An 18,705-nucleotide genomic window follows, 5' to 3' on the forward strand; every position below is an offset into this window, starting at 1 on the left:
TGGAACATGGTGCTTTCTCAGACAATCTAAACACAAATTAAGAAAAATGATTTAAGTGACTTAAATGCATTTCAAATAAAAATAATACAAAACTATATATGCTGAGAATATGAGATAAGGGAAGATATTATATAAGATGATATCATGTCATTTTCTTAATTTAATAACCTTCATATTTACTGGTACAAATTTTTAAAATCCATAAAGAAGTATATACAATTAATTAAAGTACTTTCCAATTGTCTACTTTGCAATTTTTTCACAAGAATGAATAAAAGAAATTTAAAATATTTTTTTTCTTTTCACAGCTGAGAAAGAATAATATATTTACAATGTAAAGAAAATATGTAATCTTTTGGGGTAGATATTAAAGATCCCTGCAAAGAAGTAATTGAATAATTATCTAATTTTATATGCCATTGTCTTAGTCCATTTCTGTTCTTTATAACAAAATACGTAGAACTGGGTAATTTATAAGAAAATAAAATTTATTGCTTAAAGTTTCAAAGGCTGGGAAGTCCAAAGTCCAGGGAACACACTTGGTGAGGGTTTTCTTAGGTTGTGGCTTTACAGCAATTCTGGGGTCTCACATGGCAGAAAAGGGCAGAGCAGAGAGAGACTCTCTCCTGCTCTCCTTTTAAAGCCCTCGTTAACCACCTTCGTTAATCTATTCACTGCAGCATGGTTCTACAATCTAATCACCTCTTCAGGGACCCACCTTTCAATGACCATAATGGTATTTCCCACCCTCTTAACACTGTCACAGTGGGAACCAAGCCTCCAACACATTAAACTTTTGAGGGGATACAGTTCAATCCATAATGGCCATCAAGAGGCATTTTTTCTCTTCTTTACGTTTGCACTTTTAATTATTTCTTCATTTCTTCTCACTATCAGGTACGTCTCCGCTTGAGGCTAATGGTCTTAAATACTTGAAAGTCACCCTTTTGCATGTGACCTGGCTTTGGGCAATACAATAAATTCAACATTTTGTTAGTGCAGAACCAGGAGACTAGAGACAAAGAGTATTTAAAAGCAAGAATCATTCATTCAAGGACCGGAACTCTCTTCCGGACTTCTTCTTTCAAATTATTGAGTTCTAAGTGGAATTATTAATTCTTATTGATAGTTGCTGCTATTAAAAGCCAGCCAGTTTCTGCTGGTAAACATTCTTGTTTTCTTTGCTTGTTTCCATTCCCAAAGATCACATTGGCAGCAATCGGTATCTCACTGCCTTTCTTCTGTTTGTTACCAGCACAGGTGATGGTTCTGGTAACTGGTTGCATTGCTTTATTCGTCTCTCTCAAGCCCATGCTCTTCTTCGAGAGTCCCAGTGTCCACCTTCAGATAGAAAGGGCAGGCGTGGTGAGCTTTAGTTCCCCGGGACATCCAAGTGAGCACCAGTCACTCAGTGTGCAAGGCCAGGGCTCTGGGAAGTTAATGCTCACACAGATTTGAAGAGCATCAAAATGCAAATGGAAGATAAAAACATACATGTAGATGATATCATGTAAGCCAAGTAGACCACCCTGGATAATAACAATAATACTTAGCAATTAGTGAAAGGAAGCAGAACCCATGAAAAAGGAGGAATGGACAGAGAACCAGGAGAGAACATGAGGTTTGAAGTCATAGAAGAAGGAGAAAATGTAAAAGAACATGTCAAATTGTAGAGCTAGGGCTAGGTCTGGAGCTCACAGACCCCTCGAAGCCGTTCACAAACCCTTCACATGCAGGTCTGTGAGCTAGGTAACTGGCAAAAAGGTCCTTGGAGCCTTGGTTGAAGAATGAGTAGTCTTTATTTAGCACACACACACCTAAGAGCTAGGCAGTACAAAGAGAAACTCAGAAACTCAACTGCTAAGGCAAAGTCCAAAGAAAAACTGAGCAGCTGCCAACAGAGTAAACATGCTCTATTTTTAGATGTGAGCTCTGCAGGCCAGTCCACTTCACAAACTGAAGAACACATAATAACAACAACCTAAAAAGATACATGGGTGCACATGCGCACTAACTCCACCCACACACAACTTGTTTACAAGAAATGTGCTGCACCACCCCCAACCGGACCATAGTTGAGGGAGCCTGACTAAACTATTCTATTTTCCTCACACAAATGGAGCACAGTAAAATAAGAACTAAAAGTGGTTATTTTATTGATTGGTAAGGTCACTGCTGGCTGGCCAAGGTCATTTTAGTGGAGCAGTGAGGAATAAACAGGAGAGAAGAAGTGGAAGTAGTCACTGAGATGCACTGTTAGGAAATACAGGTGAGAAGAGGGGGCCAGAATGATTTGTGTGATTTCTAAAAAGCTATGCTCCATTAATCTTATGCAGTGTTCAGCTATATTGACAATAATGTATGTTAGCTTTCCAATGCTTTATTCAAAATAAAATAATAAATGTATTATAAAAATCATTATTCTGCATATATTCTATAACATGTAGAATATATAGTTTCCATAATATATAGTTTTTTCTCCATTGTTGATCATTTTTGTTCTTTCATATTCTATTAAAAATTTTTGCCATATTTTTCATGCCTACGGCTTATGTGTCCTGGGTGAAATTGTAAATCCTGTGAAGACACAGAACCTGCTTTCTAGTACTTTCGTATTTCATTGTAGTTTGTTGTACTGTACACAACAGGAGCTTTTTTAAAAAAGACCACTAGATGGGAGTAAAGATCAAAAGTTGAAATAAACCAGAGGCTAAAACTTCCACGAGCAATCATTTTGAATTATAAAATTGCACGTTTGAAATCAATATAAAAAGTACATTACCAAATACTATAGTTAACATATATCTAAAAAATAGGCTGACATACCATAAGGGCTTTAAAAAGCAAATTCTGTGGGGGTAAATGATGGAAATGTTAAAGCCAAAGGGTCAAAAACAGGAACCTAGTGATGACAAGCCTGTTTGTATGACAGTTGTGCCTTTCGCAGCTTCTTAGAGAAAATTTACAAGCTTTTTACATAAAATAAAAATCATGCCAAAAATATTATAGCACAATTCTATGCTTTCTTATCAGAAAACGCAAAGTTCCCCAACAAGTAGAATAAAGGAATTTCTTCATTCAGTATTCTAGCTTTCTTCATTCTAGCACTTTCCTCATTTTTCTGGAACAATTGGCTAACATAAAATAATATTAGGATGGCATGTAATAATTCTTACATAATTCCCACCTAAAAATATATTTAATAGTGGGGGGGGTGTCACTTAAAATAATTTCACTGTTCCTAATTTTTGAGTCAGCATTTTATTTTTGAGAGATGCCAGTGTTCTTTGCTATCGAACGTGAGTCTTTATGGTAAGAATTTAATATATTTAATAGCAGGGGGGGGGCTGTCACTTAAAATAATTTCACTGTTCCTAATTTTTGAGTCAGCGTTTTATTTTTGAGAGATGCCAGTGTTCTTTGCTATCGAACGTGAGTCTTTATGGTAAGAATTATGTCACTAAGGACATAAATTTTGCACTCTGAACACTACCATTTGTTCTCTTCGATCAGAACTCAGGGAGTCCCTCATGCCTACATGGGCATATTTGCCTCCAAGAAGAAATCACAAAAGTAGGATGGTTTAGTGACTTTTCTCACTGAGTTCTGTTTAGTAACAAATGACATCAAAATAGAGCTGAGAGGAGGAACGTCAGCTCTGTTTTGATGTCATTTGTTACTAAACAGTCCCTGTGATGATTCACCATGGATTAATTTAAGTGGCGATGCTGTCCTCAGCTCACAGTGGTACCAAAAGCATTGGGCATATATTAGGCCAGACAGTACTTCTTTCTGTTTTTATTTGTATTTTTTGAGGACAGAAGATTCTTGACTCTTTTAAATGAAGATGGGAAAGAACCAGTAAAGAGAAAGATTTAATGTACAAATGAGCAATAATGGGTCCCATGAATGTCTTTTTCCACTGAATCCGTCAGAACAAAACAGAGAAACAATGGGCCAAGTGTATTCACTTAAAAAAAAATCTTCACTTAACAAATGATTTTACTGCAATGTTCCTTTAAATAGGAAGTCAAATTTGTGATTTTAAATATATGAGGAATTTTTTGTTTGACTTTTTGTCTCAAAAATGTTCACAAAACTCACCTGACGTAAATCAAGATTTACTTGTAATTTTTTTTTAAATGTTAGAAAATCTATCATACATGACTAGGTTATAAATTTCTTGTGAATCACAGCCTGTATTCATACGTAAAGCAAATGTACAACCCCTACATTTTGTCTTTGGTTAATCTGATATTTCTCCCAAGTTCCCACACATCACAAGAAAAAGTGAACTTTGTATCCTATCTTTTTAAAAATCTAATAATGCTAGTCCCTCTAAGAACTGGCAGTCTCCCAGATCCCAAGTTAACCTGCTACAGACTTGGCCTCCCATATTGAGTATCCCCCAGACGCACAGGAGATGTTAACCCGCAAATAGAAGGATCAGAGGGTACTGGGCCAGGGACCTTAATCCTTACTTTCTCCAGTGACACTCTTCCCTCCAGGAGGCCCTAAAAATTTTTAGAGATTAGTCAGGGGAGCAGTGGAAGAGAAACTCAGCTCTTTTTTCTAGACAAATGGGGGAGTATCTAAAAGAAAATTAGCAGATCAGGCTAAGTCACACCAGATGGCACTAAAAGTTAATGTCTCTCTTCCTTAAGCTGAGCATGAAGGTTCACGAAGAAGAATATTTTTAGACAAAGTAAAAAACTACATTCAGAGCCGCCTTCAGGGGTGTGCAGTCTGTGCCCAGGGCCCGATGCTCAGAAGAGCTACCCGTTTGGTTTATTAGTCCCGTTCCTGCGTTTTGAAATTCTTAATACTTTTTTGGGTGACATCCCCCACATTTTCATCTTGCACTGGCCCCACAAGTTATGTAGCCGTGCTTGACTGTGTTTACTCTGTCCTTTCTATTTATAATATCACCTCAATTTGTTATCCCACTATAGATAAATTTTTCCTTCCCTCCTTTCTTCCTTCCCTCTCTTCTTGTTTGTTTGTTTATTTCTTTTATTCTTTTTCCCTTGAAAATTAACATAGGAGATATTTTTCTGTGACTCAGATAAGTGCTGTGTGTGTATGTTTTTGATGTTTTTCTTCTCTGGAAATTGATTTAAAAAGATTGAAGTAGAGAACTGAATGTGGAGAACCTGAAAGAAAGCCATACGGATGCTACATAAACCAGGATATTTAAAGTATAAAGTTGAGGCTTTTGAAAGAAATAGCTAGTTTGTATTCTGACAATACAAACTTTCCAGTGATCACTGTCCCCATGAAAATGGAATGACAATAATTTTTTCCAGTTAGAAGCAAGAGACTAAAATTTTATTTCAATTAGACTGGCCAAAACCAGTCTTCTTTCCAGATGGGTTGTTTAGTTGATGACTCAGCTTGGGACTCAGCCTAAGTTTCTGTGGACTGCTCTGCTTTGGCAAAAAAAACAAATAAAGAAAAAAAAAAAAAAACAAGACAAAACAAGCAGAAGAAACACCCTGTGAAATTTTTGACATGCGGATATATGCAAGGCATTTTCCTTTCCTTTTCTTTCACATCTACTTTTTGCATTCTACTCTGAACTTTTTTACACTTTCCCTTCCTACTGCATTTGATCCATTTGCAGTTCCATATTTATAGGAAAAGATAGTCTATAAATAAGCTTTTCTCTACTTAAAATGATGACACTATTGAATTTAATATTCTGCAGTGAGATAAGATGCAAAGAGTATAATCTATAACTTAGTTTACTACATGTGAGAAATCTTATTGCATTTTTTTTTTTTTTTGCTGTAGCAGGAAATGATCTAATGCTTTGATATTATAGGACACTTGATAATTAATTATCATATTAAAAGGTTTCTTCATTACGTATGCAATAAAAACTCCTTATAGTAACGGCAGCTACTGGTATTAATATTTGTTGAGTGTCTTCTATGTGCTAGATGCTGATTGTCTCATTTAGTTTTCATCATGACCATCAATATTTTCACTTTACTGATGAGCAAACCGAGGCACAGAGAGGATAAGAAACTTGACCAGACCCCACAGTCAGGGAGTGGTGGGGGCTGGTATTTGAATCTAGCAGCCTGACTAATTTTAAATCATGGTTGTGAAGACACTGAACGCTTCTGAGTCAGTAGTCTTCAGAGTCAAAAAGTAAGCAGTGATAATAATGGCAAGAAGGAGCACTGTTTACATCTCAAAGTCAAAGAAAGGATTTGAAAGGTGTGTCATTTTGTCAACTGAGTCAACATCCCAAATCTTACTGCTGAAGTAAAGGAAAAAGAACCATTTCCACATGACTGCATTTTCAGTTTCCAGATACTGAAAGTCCTCTCTCTTCCTTTATATTTATGGCACAGTCTGTAACAGATACACAAACTTCTTCTCAGACCATTTAGTCTTTTAAAGTCATTTCAATTGGAGCTAAGAATTAGCTTAGCCTAGGTTTAATCATCGCAAGATCTGTCCAGTGGGTTCTCAAAAAGTTCATGGGAAATGTGCATTGTGAAAAAACTATGGATGAATTTCAAAAAATTTTTGCACCAGAATAAACTCCTATTAACTTCTCATAACATGTCTCAACAGAATCTAGTCTGAGGCACTAAGAAGGATAAGACAGGAGTTTCAAAAGAGTCCCTATCAAAGCAACATAAATTCTACTAAAACTGAAACAAAAACGTCAAATTTATCCTGAAGCTTGGAAGAAAAAATGGTGATCATTGATGCTTTATGAAAAATGTATGGGGACAATGCCCCAAAGAACTCAGCAATTTACAAATGGATAACTCATTTTAAGAAGGAATGAGACAATGTTGAAGACGAACCCCACAGCAGCAGACCATTCACATCAGTTTGCAAGGAAAAATTAATCTTGTTTATACCCTAATTGAAGAGGACTGAAGATTAATAGCAGAAACAATAGCCAACACCATAGACATCTCAACTGGTTCTCCTTACACGATTGTGACTGAAAAATTACAGTTGAGAAAACTTTCTGCTCGATGGGAGCCAAAACTGTTGTGCCTTGATCAGCTGCAGACAAGAGCAGAGCTTTCAATGGAAATATTAAACAAGTGAGATCAAGATCCTGAAGCATTTTATGGAACAATTGTAACAGGAGAGGACACATGACTTTACAAGTACAAGCCTGAAGACAAAGCAAAGCAATGGCCACCAAAAGGTGGATGTGGTCTCTCTAGTCAGAGCAAAAGTAAACCAGTCAAGAGCAAGCATCATGGCAACAGTTTTTTAGATGCTTAAGGAATTGTGTTTGTCGACCTTCTAGAGGCCAAAGAACGGTAGCATCTACTTGTTATGAGAGTGTTTGGAAAAACTCAGCCAAAGCTTTAGCAGAAAAATGCCCAGGAAGCTTCACTGGAGAGTTTTCTCCACCACCACAAGGCTCCTGCTCACTCCTCTCATCACACAAGGGCAGTGTTGTGAGAGTTTCTCTGGGAAATCTTTAGGCTTCCACCTTATAGTCCTGATTCATCTCCTTTTGACTTTTTGTTTTCTAATCTTAAAAAATGTTTAAAAGTTAGCCATTTTTCTTCAGTTATTGTAAAAAAGACTGCTTTGACATGATTTCCCAGGATACACAGTTTATTAGGGATAGACTAAATGGCTGGTGTCATCACTTACAAAAGTGTCTTGAAGTTGATGGAGCTTATGTTGAGAAATAAAGTTTGTATTTTTTACCTTTATATTTTGATTCCCTTTGTCATTAACTTTTTGAAGTCTTCTCATGTAATCTATAACAACAAAGATGGATAAAAAATAAAAACTGATTCTATTTTATTGACCATTTGTCCTACTATTATCCATTATCTTAGTACTTGGAAGCATTGGGGGTTTTTCCCACTTTGTTAGTTGGCTTGATGTTAGGCGTTTCTTCAATTGCCTATGGACCTATTAAGGTTAATCAGTTGAATTCCGTTAAATCTAATTTTTACAGCAACTCTACATGGCAAGTGGTGGTAGGAGTAGTATTTTGCTGATGAAAAGCTATAGCTTAGAAAAGGCAATTACAGTCTTTGTTGTCACTTAACTAATAAGTGGTGGGGGCTTGATGGGAGCTCATATTTCTCTGCCTCCAAAGCCAGTATCCTTTGAACCAATCTTTCATGTTATCCAAACACTTAGCAAATATTTACAAATGTCTTACTTTTCTGTCTTTCTGGATAGCAATATTTTATAACTGTCACAAAAAAAGTCATAATTAATTTCAACCCTCATTTATTAAGCTCAATCTTCTGAACCTGAAGTAGTTATGCCAATAAATTGAACATACCATATCGGTAAACTCACACAAATATTTCCCAAGATTCTTGCATTAAAATAATCAGAATAAGAGAACAATGACTTTCTTTTTAAAGTTCCAACAATTTGTGAATTTTTGTAGTCACGCTATGGAGGGTATTGCAAGCAATGCTAAATGGAATGTGATTGGTTTTATTTCTAAGTGAAAGGATTAGTTTAAGCTATCACTTAGCCATCGTTTCTAGAGCTGCATGAAACTCTTCATAAATACCTAAATTATTTCCCCAAAGCATGGGATGGGATGTCCTATAAAAGATAATTTTTGAATATTTTTGTAGAATTAGCCAAAATTTTATAAATTCAGAGACTGCAGAGGGTACAATTAGGTGTCATTAGATTTAAAAAACAAGAAAGCCACATGCCATTCAACAAATAGAGAATGAAATAGCTTTGCTTAGATAATATTCATCCCCAGAGTTGTTTGTGTGTCATGACTCATACATACATAACCTCAACTTATAGAGAGTCATGAAAGCGTCTTCCTTTGTTTGTGAATGTGGAAGAATAAAGGGATGTTCACCAAACAGCAAATACAGGCAAAACAGGTGGTCGTAAAAGAGTTATAGGAATAGTGGTTGATACATGATTCTTTAAATCCAGTGTCCCAGTGAACGTAAGAGGGATGTTCCCAGGGACCAGAAGCAATCTGTGTTCATGATGCTTCCCCAGTCTCTCTGGGAGTATTTTGCTCTCTGTCAATCTGTCTCAGATCATCCTGGATCTTGTCCATGCTCATTTCTTCAACAGTGTTTAGCAATGATGTTCATTCAGCCTGTCTTATGATTACTAATAACCAAAACTCTGGAAACAAAACACTGCCTGTCCATTGAGGCTACTTCAAAATGTCACAATCACTCAATCTCATGGGTTCTTACAAGAAGCGTGCCAGTCACCGATGTAAAGCAACTTTACTGTTGCCCTGGTGGCCATAATTGCATCTCTAGAATGGATCAATTTCCCAGGAAGTTGGAGTGACCCAGAAAAGAGAACTAGAGAGAGCATACAGCAGAGCAGTATTCCAGTATTGTGTATTTGGCGTTTCAGTGCAATTGATTGATGCCCATCAAATGCCTTACTAATGAAAAATAAACACTTTGAGTTAACATATAATAGTACAAACTATCCTTTGTTGTCATCATTTTATTAAGCGCCAGGCATTGTGCCAGTCTATGGCCGTACAAGAAAAGGCCAAAAGAAATAGTCTTTGTCAACAAGCAATTTGTGTTATAGAGGAGGCAACTGATATTAAGTAAAAGGTCACTTAAAATCAAATGTAAAATTACAACTCTGGCATGGACTGTAGTGCAGAGGTATAAAGTGCTAAACGCTCCCATTGGAGTATTTGAGCAGATGCGTGTAAGACTAATAAACTTAACAGGGATGAGATGAGAAAAGATGATGTTTAGGCTGAGGAAGTGCTTTGAGGCAGGAGGGAGCATGGTGAGAAGAAGGGATTGTAGAAGGCCAGTGTGGGCGGAACACAGAAAGTGCCAGACAGCACAGTACCCAGTGAGGATGGAGAGCTGAGTGGGAGCGGAGCTATGCCAGGTCTTATTTGCCTCCATATAAACCTTAATCTTTATCCTAAAAGCAATGTGAAGCGATTAAAGAAGCTTTAACAATGTGCAAGTGTGTGTGTGTGTGTGTGTGTGTGTGCGTGTGTGTGCACGTGTGCAAGATGGTGGTGGTGATGGTCAGATTTACATTTTGATAAGGTGGCCAATTTTATACTTGCATTTTTGCCATTCATTAAATATTGTATTTAATTGTGCCAATATTATTTTGCAAAGTGGAGTGCAAAATGGAAAGAATGAAATGCAAATTCTAGTGATAATAAGTATACATCTCAACTTAAACCAAAGGAAATGGAAATTCTTAATGTAATCCAAAGTAACACAACTTTGGTTTCGACCACATTCTTGTTGAAATAAAGGCAACTGTGTGTTCAATTCTGACAATAAATGTAAAAATAAAGACTGTGTGCAAAAATATGTCATTAGAGATGAACATTAAATGCATGACCATGGTTGGTAGCCTTTGGGTGTAGAGAAAAGAGAGAGTGAGTTATGGAGATAAGAGTAAATAAACAAAAATAAATAAATAAAATTCTCTAACTAACACGGAGAATAATCAGGAATATTTTTGTAACAGTTTTAGCCCTCAAGGATCAGATCCCTCCAAAACACAGTAACTGTAATATTTTGTTTGATTTTCTCGATTAAATAATCCAGAGTACAAAATGGATGGAAGTATTATACGCCTTAACTTTGAGCAAGAAAGGTACAGGTACAGCTACTTTCCAGCCTTGACACTCTGAATAAACCATTTAATTTCTCTGAGCCTCAGTGTTCTCATGTATAAAATAGAGTTAATAACCTCTCCCCAGCTCTAAGATAAGTAGAGCTAATATATAGTACACACTTGTAGTTTTCCCAGGGGTCCAAATAGAAGAGTTATTACCATATGTGTGTAATTTTTAAAAATGTTTTTAAAATCTTCAGTTTTATATTTATCATTGTAAGGACATAGTCTCAGAGCCTGATGATAAAAGGGGGGAAAAACTCATATAACTGGGAGAATAGATATTGATCCTTGAAGAAACTAATGATTCAGGTTAGCCAGTAAACTTGTGTCTCTAATTAATATAAATATAGTCTCAGTGTTTATTCTGTGCTTATATAAAGTAAAAAATTAATAATCGTTTCCTCTATAATGAAGTGGATAAAGTGGTTGGGCTGTATAGTTATTAGAATCTCTTCCAAAACTTTTATCTTTCACTAATTAAAAAAATACAGACCAACTGAAAATCAGGACCACTATTTTCTAACATTCTGCCAAAATAGAGTCTTGCGCTTCAGCAATGTTTTGGGAAAAGATCTGGATTTATGGTGGTCAAAACTATTAGTTTTCTACTGATCAGCTCCCCCCATTTCTTTCTCATAATACTCAAATTTTGTTTGGGGTACACTGTGCCCAGTATCCAGGGATTGAGTTAGACCAGGGTTTCATCACCCTGACACTACAGAGATCTGGGGCAGGATAATTCTTTGTTATAAAGGGGTGGGTGGACATCCCGTATGTGGTAGGATGTTACCAGAATCCAGAGTCCCTTGTCTCTACCCACTTAATGCCAGCAGCACCCATCTCCTAACTGTAACAGCCAAAAAAATGTCTCTTGACATTGTCGTATGTTTTCTGGGGGGCAAAGTTGTCCCTGGTTGAAAACCACTAGTTTATACCAGTCCTAACACCTGTTTCCAATCTGACCAGTGAGTCCTAAAATGCAGTCTTTTAAGTGGGGATGAGGAAACAGTTTCTGGGAAGGAAAAACATAAAAAAATAAAAAGTATAATTGACTGCACCTCTCTTTATTCTTCTCTTTTTCTCTTTCTCTTTCTTTTTGCCTTAAATGCAAACTTGATGTCTGGTGCTCTAGCAGCCACCTTGAGACCATGAGACAACCAACACGAGGGAAATGCTAAAAGATCACAGGATTTCCTGGTACCGTTCATTCTCTAACCAAATGCAAGCAGCAATGTGTCCCTGGATTTTTTTGTGTTTGTTTGTGTGTGTGTGTGTGTGTGTGTGTGTGTGTGTGTGTAAAGCTATTTATTTAACCATTATTAGTCATCTTTTCTGTTACTTACAGAAGACCACAAACTTAATTGATACACATGTAGAAACTGTTCCTGTTAATTCCATATCAGGCATAAACGAACAAGAAAATAAGGAAGCAGGGAGTCAACAGGGAGTAATAAAAGTTAGAAGGGCAAGTGGAGGGAATGGTGTATTTTTCTAATGTTTAACCATTTTATGCAAAATATTTGGAGAAGTCTAAACTACACTACAGTTTACCAAGAGAAGAGAAACATCTGGCCCACAGAGGAAACCTTATTACTTAGTATCATACTTAATTCTAATTTCTTGTCATGGAACCTGAGACCATAGTCTTTTTATTCTTCTTTCTGTTATATAATAGTTGACATTTACATCTCTTAAGTATTTTTCCTTTAAACCTGGATCCACACCCCCCTTCCCCCTTGGCTCCCATCCCCACCCCCCATTCACTCCACCCATCACCCTCTTGCAGTGGTCAGAGTACAAAGCGCTGCTTAATTCCCAGGTAAGTAACCTCATCCCAGCCTGGGCTTCCCTTGCTACCTAATATGCCATCAAAAAAAATGATAATGTAAAATTGCCTTTCATGGTCTTATTTATTAGATTCACACACCAAAAACATCACTGTATCTGTAAGCAAAAAAATCACTGCAACTGGTTGATTTATACTTTGGGGTACTTATTATTAAAATACTATCCTGTCAGTATATTATGTCTCATTCCTTCCCCGTATTTATGGTCTTTCTTCCTATAACTTTCTTCTTATAACTTTGGTGAAATGGACTGGGGTCAGAAGGCTGTGTTCGAATCCGTATTCATTCATTCACATCCACTGGGCAAGTCAAATGAAATATAGAAACTTTGGATTCCTATAAAAAGCAAATAATACCTCCTTCCCAGGTTTATTTGAACACTATTTTTTTTAAAAAAGCATCTAAGACTAGTTCTTAACCTATGAAAATTTCTTCATACACAAATGAATTCATTCAATCATTCAACAAGATGAAACACTACTAATCTTTCAGGTTTTCCCCATTTTGTAGCTTTTTCCAGTTCTGTTACTCTATAAAGTATGAAGCACTGTACTTCACATGTATCTGTAGTACATGATCTTTATTACATTCTACTATCATCTTTTGTATGGTTCTGTCTCTCTCAATACAAGCTTCAAAAGTAGAGAACTATTTTTAATAGACTTTATTTTTTAGAGCAATTTTAGGTTTATAGAAAAATTGCCTTGAAGATACAATGTTCCCATACACCTCTTCTCCTTCACAGTTTTCCCTTTTAGTATTAACATCTTGCATTAGCTATACGTTTGTTAAAATTGACGGACCAGTACTGATACATGTTAACTAAAGTCCATATTTGATATAGGTTTTACTGTTTGGGTTATACAAGTCTATAGGCGTTGACAAATGCATATGCCGTGTATCCACCATGGCCGTGTCATCCAGAGTAGTTTCCGTCTGTGCATTAACTACTGGTCCTGCCTTCCCTCCCCCTAACCCCTGGCAACTACTGATCTTTTCATTGTCTCTATAGCTGTGCCTTTTTCAAACTATCAGGTAGTTGGAATCATACAGGATGTAGTCTTTTCAGACCAGTTTCTTTCACTAAGCAATAAGTGTTTAAGATTCTTCCATGCTTTTTCGTGGCCTGATAGCTTATTTCTTTGTTATCATTGAATAATATTGCATTGTGTGGATGTTCTCCAGGTTGTTTATTCATTCACCCTTTGAAGAGCGTCTTGGTTTCTTCCACATTTTAGAAATTAAAAATAACCCTGCCGTAATCATTTGTGTGCACGCTTTTTGTGGATGTAAAATTTCATCTTATCAGGGTAAATACCTAGGAGTGCGATTGCTGGACATATAAGAGTATGTTTAGCTTTGTTAGAAACTGCCAAGGGCCGAGCCCGTGGCGCGCTCTGGAGAGTGCAGCGCTGGGACGCTCCCACTGCGGGTTCGGATCCTATATAGGGATGACCGGTGCGCTCACAGGCTGAGCGCGGTGCGGCCAGGCGCAGCGACGCTCCCACCGCGGGTTCGGATCCTATATAGGGATGACCGGTGCGCTCACAGGCTGAGCGCGGTGCGGCCAGTCTCAAAAAAGACAAAAAAAAAAAAGAAAAGAAACTGCCAAACTATCTTCCAAAGTGACCGTGCCATTTTGCATTTGCATCAGCAATGTATGAGAGTTCTGTTACTCAAAATGGAATGGATTTTAGCCATTCTAATAGATGTGCAATGGTATCTCATTCCTTTAACTTGCAGTTCCCTACTGACATATGAGTATGATGTGAGGATCTTTTCATATGCTTATTTTACAAACATATTTATTCTTTGTGAGGTGCCTGTTCGCATCTTTTGTTTATTTTTTAATTGGGTTCTTTGTTTTCTTATGGTTGAGTCATAAGAGCTCCTTGTGTGCTTGCATACCAGTCCTCTATCAGATATTTGTTCTGCAAAGATTTTCTCCCAAGCCATGGTTTATCTTTTCACTTTTGTAACAGTGCTTTTACAAAGCACACATTTTTAATTTTAATAAAGTCCAACTTACCAATTATTTTTTCATGGATCTTAGAGAGCTATGTGTTTTACTTTCTAAAATGTTTCCCTGTACTGCTAATGAGGTGGCCCTCCTAGTCAATTGTGTATCCACTTATCACAGTGTGTAGAATTTAGTCAGGAGCCTCTCAGTAGTTTTTGATAAAGTGAGTGAGTTCAGCGCTTTTGGAAGGCCTATCAGACAGGGTCCTAGAAGGAAAGGGCTGGCAGCTTACCCAACTGGACATTCTGATGATGTTTTAATTAAGAGACTATTTACAGAAGTGTGGGCAGGTTAAGATAACCAGCGTGGAATGTTGCAGCACCCAAGGCAGCAGGAATCTCAGGTTCAAGGGGTCATGAGAGAAAGCAGTTGAGAACTAAAGCCACAGACAAGATGCCACCTGTCAGGAGTTGTAATTGTAGAAGGACGCATGTGCTAATTAATCTGTGTAGAATCAGGGAGGGAACAGAGGGAAAATCTCCTGATCTCCCATATTCTCCAGGTCCTCCCATGGGCTGAATGCAGGCAGAATTCAGAAGGCAAGTGTGTTTGCATCATAAAGTCCTCAGAAATCACCATCCAGAGCAGAGCAGAAAAAAGCGAAGGACGGACAGTGCTGTGGTTCAAATGTGTCCACCAAAAGTTCATGTACTGGAAACTTGATCTCAGTGTTAACAGTATTAAGAGGTTGGGAAATCTTATCACAATAACTGAAAGATGGGGCCTTTACGAAGTGAGTAGGTTGTTAGGACTGTGTCCTTGTGAGTAGATTGATCCATTCATGGAGTAACGAGCATGGCTCTGAAGCCATAATAAGGAGAGTGAGTGAGGTTCTCTATCTTGCTCAGCCATTCAGGCATGTGATACCCTGCCCTTCTATAGAGAGCCACCACCAAGAACAAAGACCTCACCAGTGTGTCCCCAGGGTTTTGGACTTCCCAGCCTACAGAACTGTGAGATTAGAAATACATTTTATTTCCTTATACATTATCCAGTTTCAGGTATTCTGTTTTAAGCAACAGAAATGGACTAATATGGGGAGGGAGGAAAGAAGGGAAAGAAAGAATAAACAGCTCAGGCAGTTTCTTTAAAATTAATTTGGAAGAGGAAGAGGCGGGGATGCAATCTAAACAAGGTAGCTCTGTGGTTGACTGGCAGGAATATTCATACCACCTTGTCCCTATTGTTAGAATAGTGCTGACAAAATGTCTTCATAACTCCGTCCTGCCCCGGTGCACCAGCTGCAGGCTCCCTCTAATTTCCCATTTGGATACGACTCCTTCCCAATCAACCACACAGGGAAGATTTTTTTAATTTTTTTTTTTATTTTATCAGTGTACAATGTAGTTGATTTTCATGTCCCTTTACTTAATATCCCTCCCCCTTTCTCTCCCGCCTCCCACCCATTAACATCAAATCTGTTTGCTTGTCTTAAAAAATTCAAGGAATTGTGATTGTTGTGTCTTATTTCCTTCCCTCCCGCCATTTGTTTGTGTATTTATTTATTTATTTATTTTTAGCTCCCACAAATAAGTGAGAACATGTAGTATTTCTCTATACAAGAAAAATTTGTAATGGCAAAAGAACAAACAAATCTAGAGATGATAAGAGACAGCATATCTGCCAAGTTGTTTGGCTGATACGTGGTGGGTTGAGTTAGCGTGACCTCTGTGCCATAGAATGTACCAGAAAGGTCTGTGTGGAGGTAGTCAAAGGCAGTGGTCAAGGAGAATAAGCTAAAATCAGTTGAAGGAGGGTTTACCCTGAATGCAGCTCAGGACTGTCCGAAAATCAATCACCCAACCCAAGTCTTTCTGGAATGAATAAATTAATTTTACACCTTTATCCAGCTGTATGTGGTAAGAAGACTCTTGTGAGAAAGTAACTTTCCCCGTTGCCTTTTTTAAAAGAGAATTTGCACCATGGCTGATGCTGTCCTTGGAATAAAGGACTCAACTAAATTGATATACAGAATCTATTCATGGGCCATGAGAAATCAAAAGGTTTTATATTTTGACTCAATATAAACATTAAAACTTGAAGCAAGACTTACACAAATATAACCAACTTATTTTTGACAAACATGCAAAAGCAATTTGATAAAGGAAAGCCTCTTTAACAAATAACAAATGGTAGAGGAGCAATTGGACATCTATAAGAATAAAAAAAAGGAAAAGAACTTCAACCTAAGTATCACACTTCACACAAAAATTAACTGAAAATTGATCAAAAACTTATATGTAAAATGAAAACTATAAAATTTTAGCAAAAAACACGGGAGACAAATGTTGGGACTTAAGGTCGGGTGAAGAGTTTGTAGACATGACATCAAAAGCACAATCTATAAAAGGAAACATTTTTAAAATGGACCTCCTCATTAAAATTTAAAATGTTGTCTCCATGAAAGACCCTGAGAGAGGATAAAAAGATGAGTTACTTACTGAGAAGATATTTGCAAACTACATTCCTAACAAAGAATAAATATCTGCAATGTATAAAGAATTCTCAAAACTCAACAATAAAAATTAAACAATGCTAAAATACAAAATAGCAACAACACCAAATGCTGGCAAGGATGTGGACAAACTGCAATACTGTTACTTTTATGGTAGGAAAGTAAAATAGTATTATCACTCTGGAAAATAGTTTGGCAGTTTCTTGGAAAAACTAAGCATACAATTACCATGAAACAAATGTGAGAAATTTTTTTATGTGTAACCATTTCATCTTTATACTGGTTCATGAAATGTAACACATGTCAAATTATTATAATGCTGGTGCAGTAAACCCATTATTATACAAAGACATCCTCTCAACAATCTATATCCAGGTGATAAAACGTGAGTCCATTTTCTAACTCTGTGAATATTTTCTTCAATTCAGCATGTGAAATCTATTTCATTAAATAATTGTAATTTAGAATTGAGTCTCCTGTCCTTTGACATCAAATTAAACCATGCATTACACGTAAAGGAAAATCAGAATAGAAGACCCAACAATAACAACTGTCTTGTAACATCACTTTATTTTCAGCTACATAAACATGTTTCTCAGGTAACGTTACTAGCACAACTTGTTTATGAGGTTTTATAGTTTGGGGTAAATATATTTAAAAAAAAGCTTATCTCTATTGTACATAGTTGTATTATAAAAATGATTTACAGGCTATATTTCTCAGAAAGCAGGTCTAGACAGTAATCCTGTTGAAGAAAGTTTCTTATTTATCCTATGTTATAGAATGAAAAGATATGAATAAAAAGTCTTCTGATCATAATGTTTGGAACCATCAAAGGAATGTTCAGTTTCCTCCACAAAGAGCCACCAGGATTTTTTCATAATCTCCCTTGGTTTCATCCTGTCGATTCAAAAATACAGTATACTTAACATTACCCCAAATCATAATAAACATAAGATAGTTGTAATTATAGAAAAAATATTGTATTTGTAGACATTAAATCAGATTATACAGTATAGTACATCAATTACATGGGATCTTTGATAATAATTCCATTCATTTAATTAAATAATATGTCTAGCAGAAAACTGATATTTCTTGATTGCCATATAAAGAACAATAGCTTTCAAGATTCAGATTAAGAACTTCTTTGAATTAACTATATTTTATATTAGAGCCATTATTTTCAAAAAATGAAATATAATCTCACACAGAACTGAATAACACAATATAATACCTAATTCACTCATCAGAAAGAGAGAAAGTTATAAGCCTGTGATTATTTTTACTTTTTCTTGGTAGATTTTAGTTATCCAAGGCAAATAATGAACTGAATTTAAATAGTTATCTATCTTTCAATAAGTTCAAAACTCCTGACTTCTCTTTCTGTCTTATTTTTCAACATGCTAATGAGATAACATGAATATATATTTTAAACACTTTACATATGACAAAATTAAGAAAAATATTTTGAAATACATTCCTAATCCTCTGACCAATATTCATCACAAAATAAATCATGATGTCTATCTACACTAGCAGAAAGTCTAAAATATTTTGCTGCTAAGTTTAAGTATAAAAAACTAAACATTTCCATGATTTTTATTGAAAATGTACCCGGTTTTCCAGTAAAAAATTTACTAGTAAATTTTACCAGTGATAGTTCAATTAACTCATGAAGTACGCACCCTGATATACTGAATTAATCTAATATATGAAATTCATAGATACAGCAAGTCAGCTCTTTTCTTTGAAGA

General features: G+C 36.3%; 1 protein-coding gene across 1 annotated transcript in view; it reads right to left on the reverse strand.

Moving 5' to 3' along the window:
• The window catches only part of LOC103604648 (annexin A1-like), a gene marked incomplete at its 3' end in the record, with an annotated part of 46,445 nt that overhangs the window by 9,045 nt on the left and 18,695 nt on the right, over nucleotides 1-18,705 (reverse strand). The window contains exon 12 of the mRNA XM_008589221.1: nucleotides 7,839-7,911. Coding sequence (XP_008587443.1) covers nucleotides 7,839-7,911 — 73 coding nt within the window. The remainder of the gene's footprint in view (nucleotides 1-7,838; nucleotides 7,912-18,705) is intronic.

Source organism: Galeopterus variegatus, unplaced genomic scaffold, assembly GCF_000696425.1.
Source record: "Galeopterus variegatus unplaced genomic scaffold, G_variegatus-3.0.2 Scaffold5304, whole genome shotgun sequence".
In the NCBI taxonomy this organism is placed as follows: domain Eukaryota; kingdom Metazoa; phylum Chordata; class Mammalia; order Dermoptera; family Cynocephalidae; genus Galeopterus; species Galeopterus variegatus.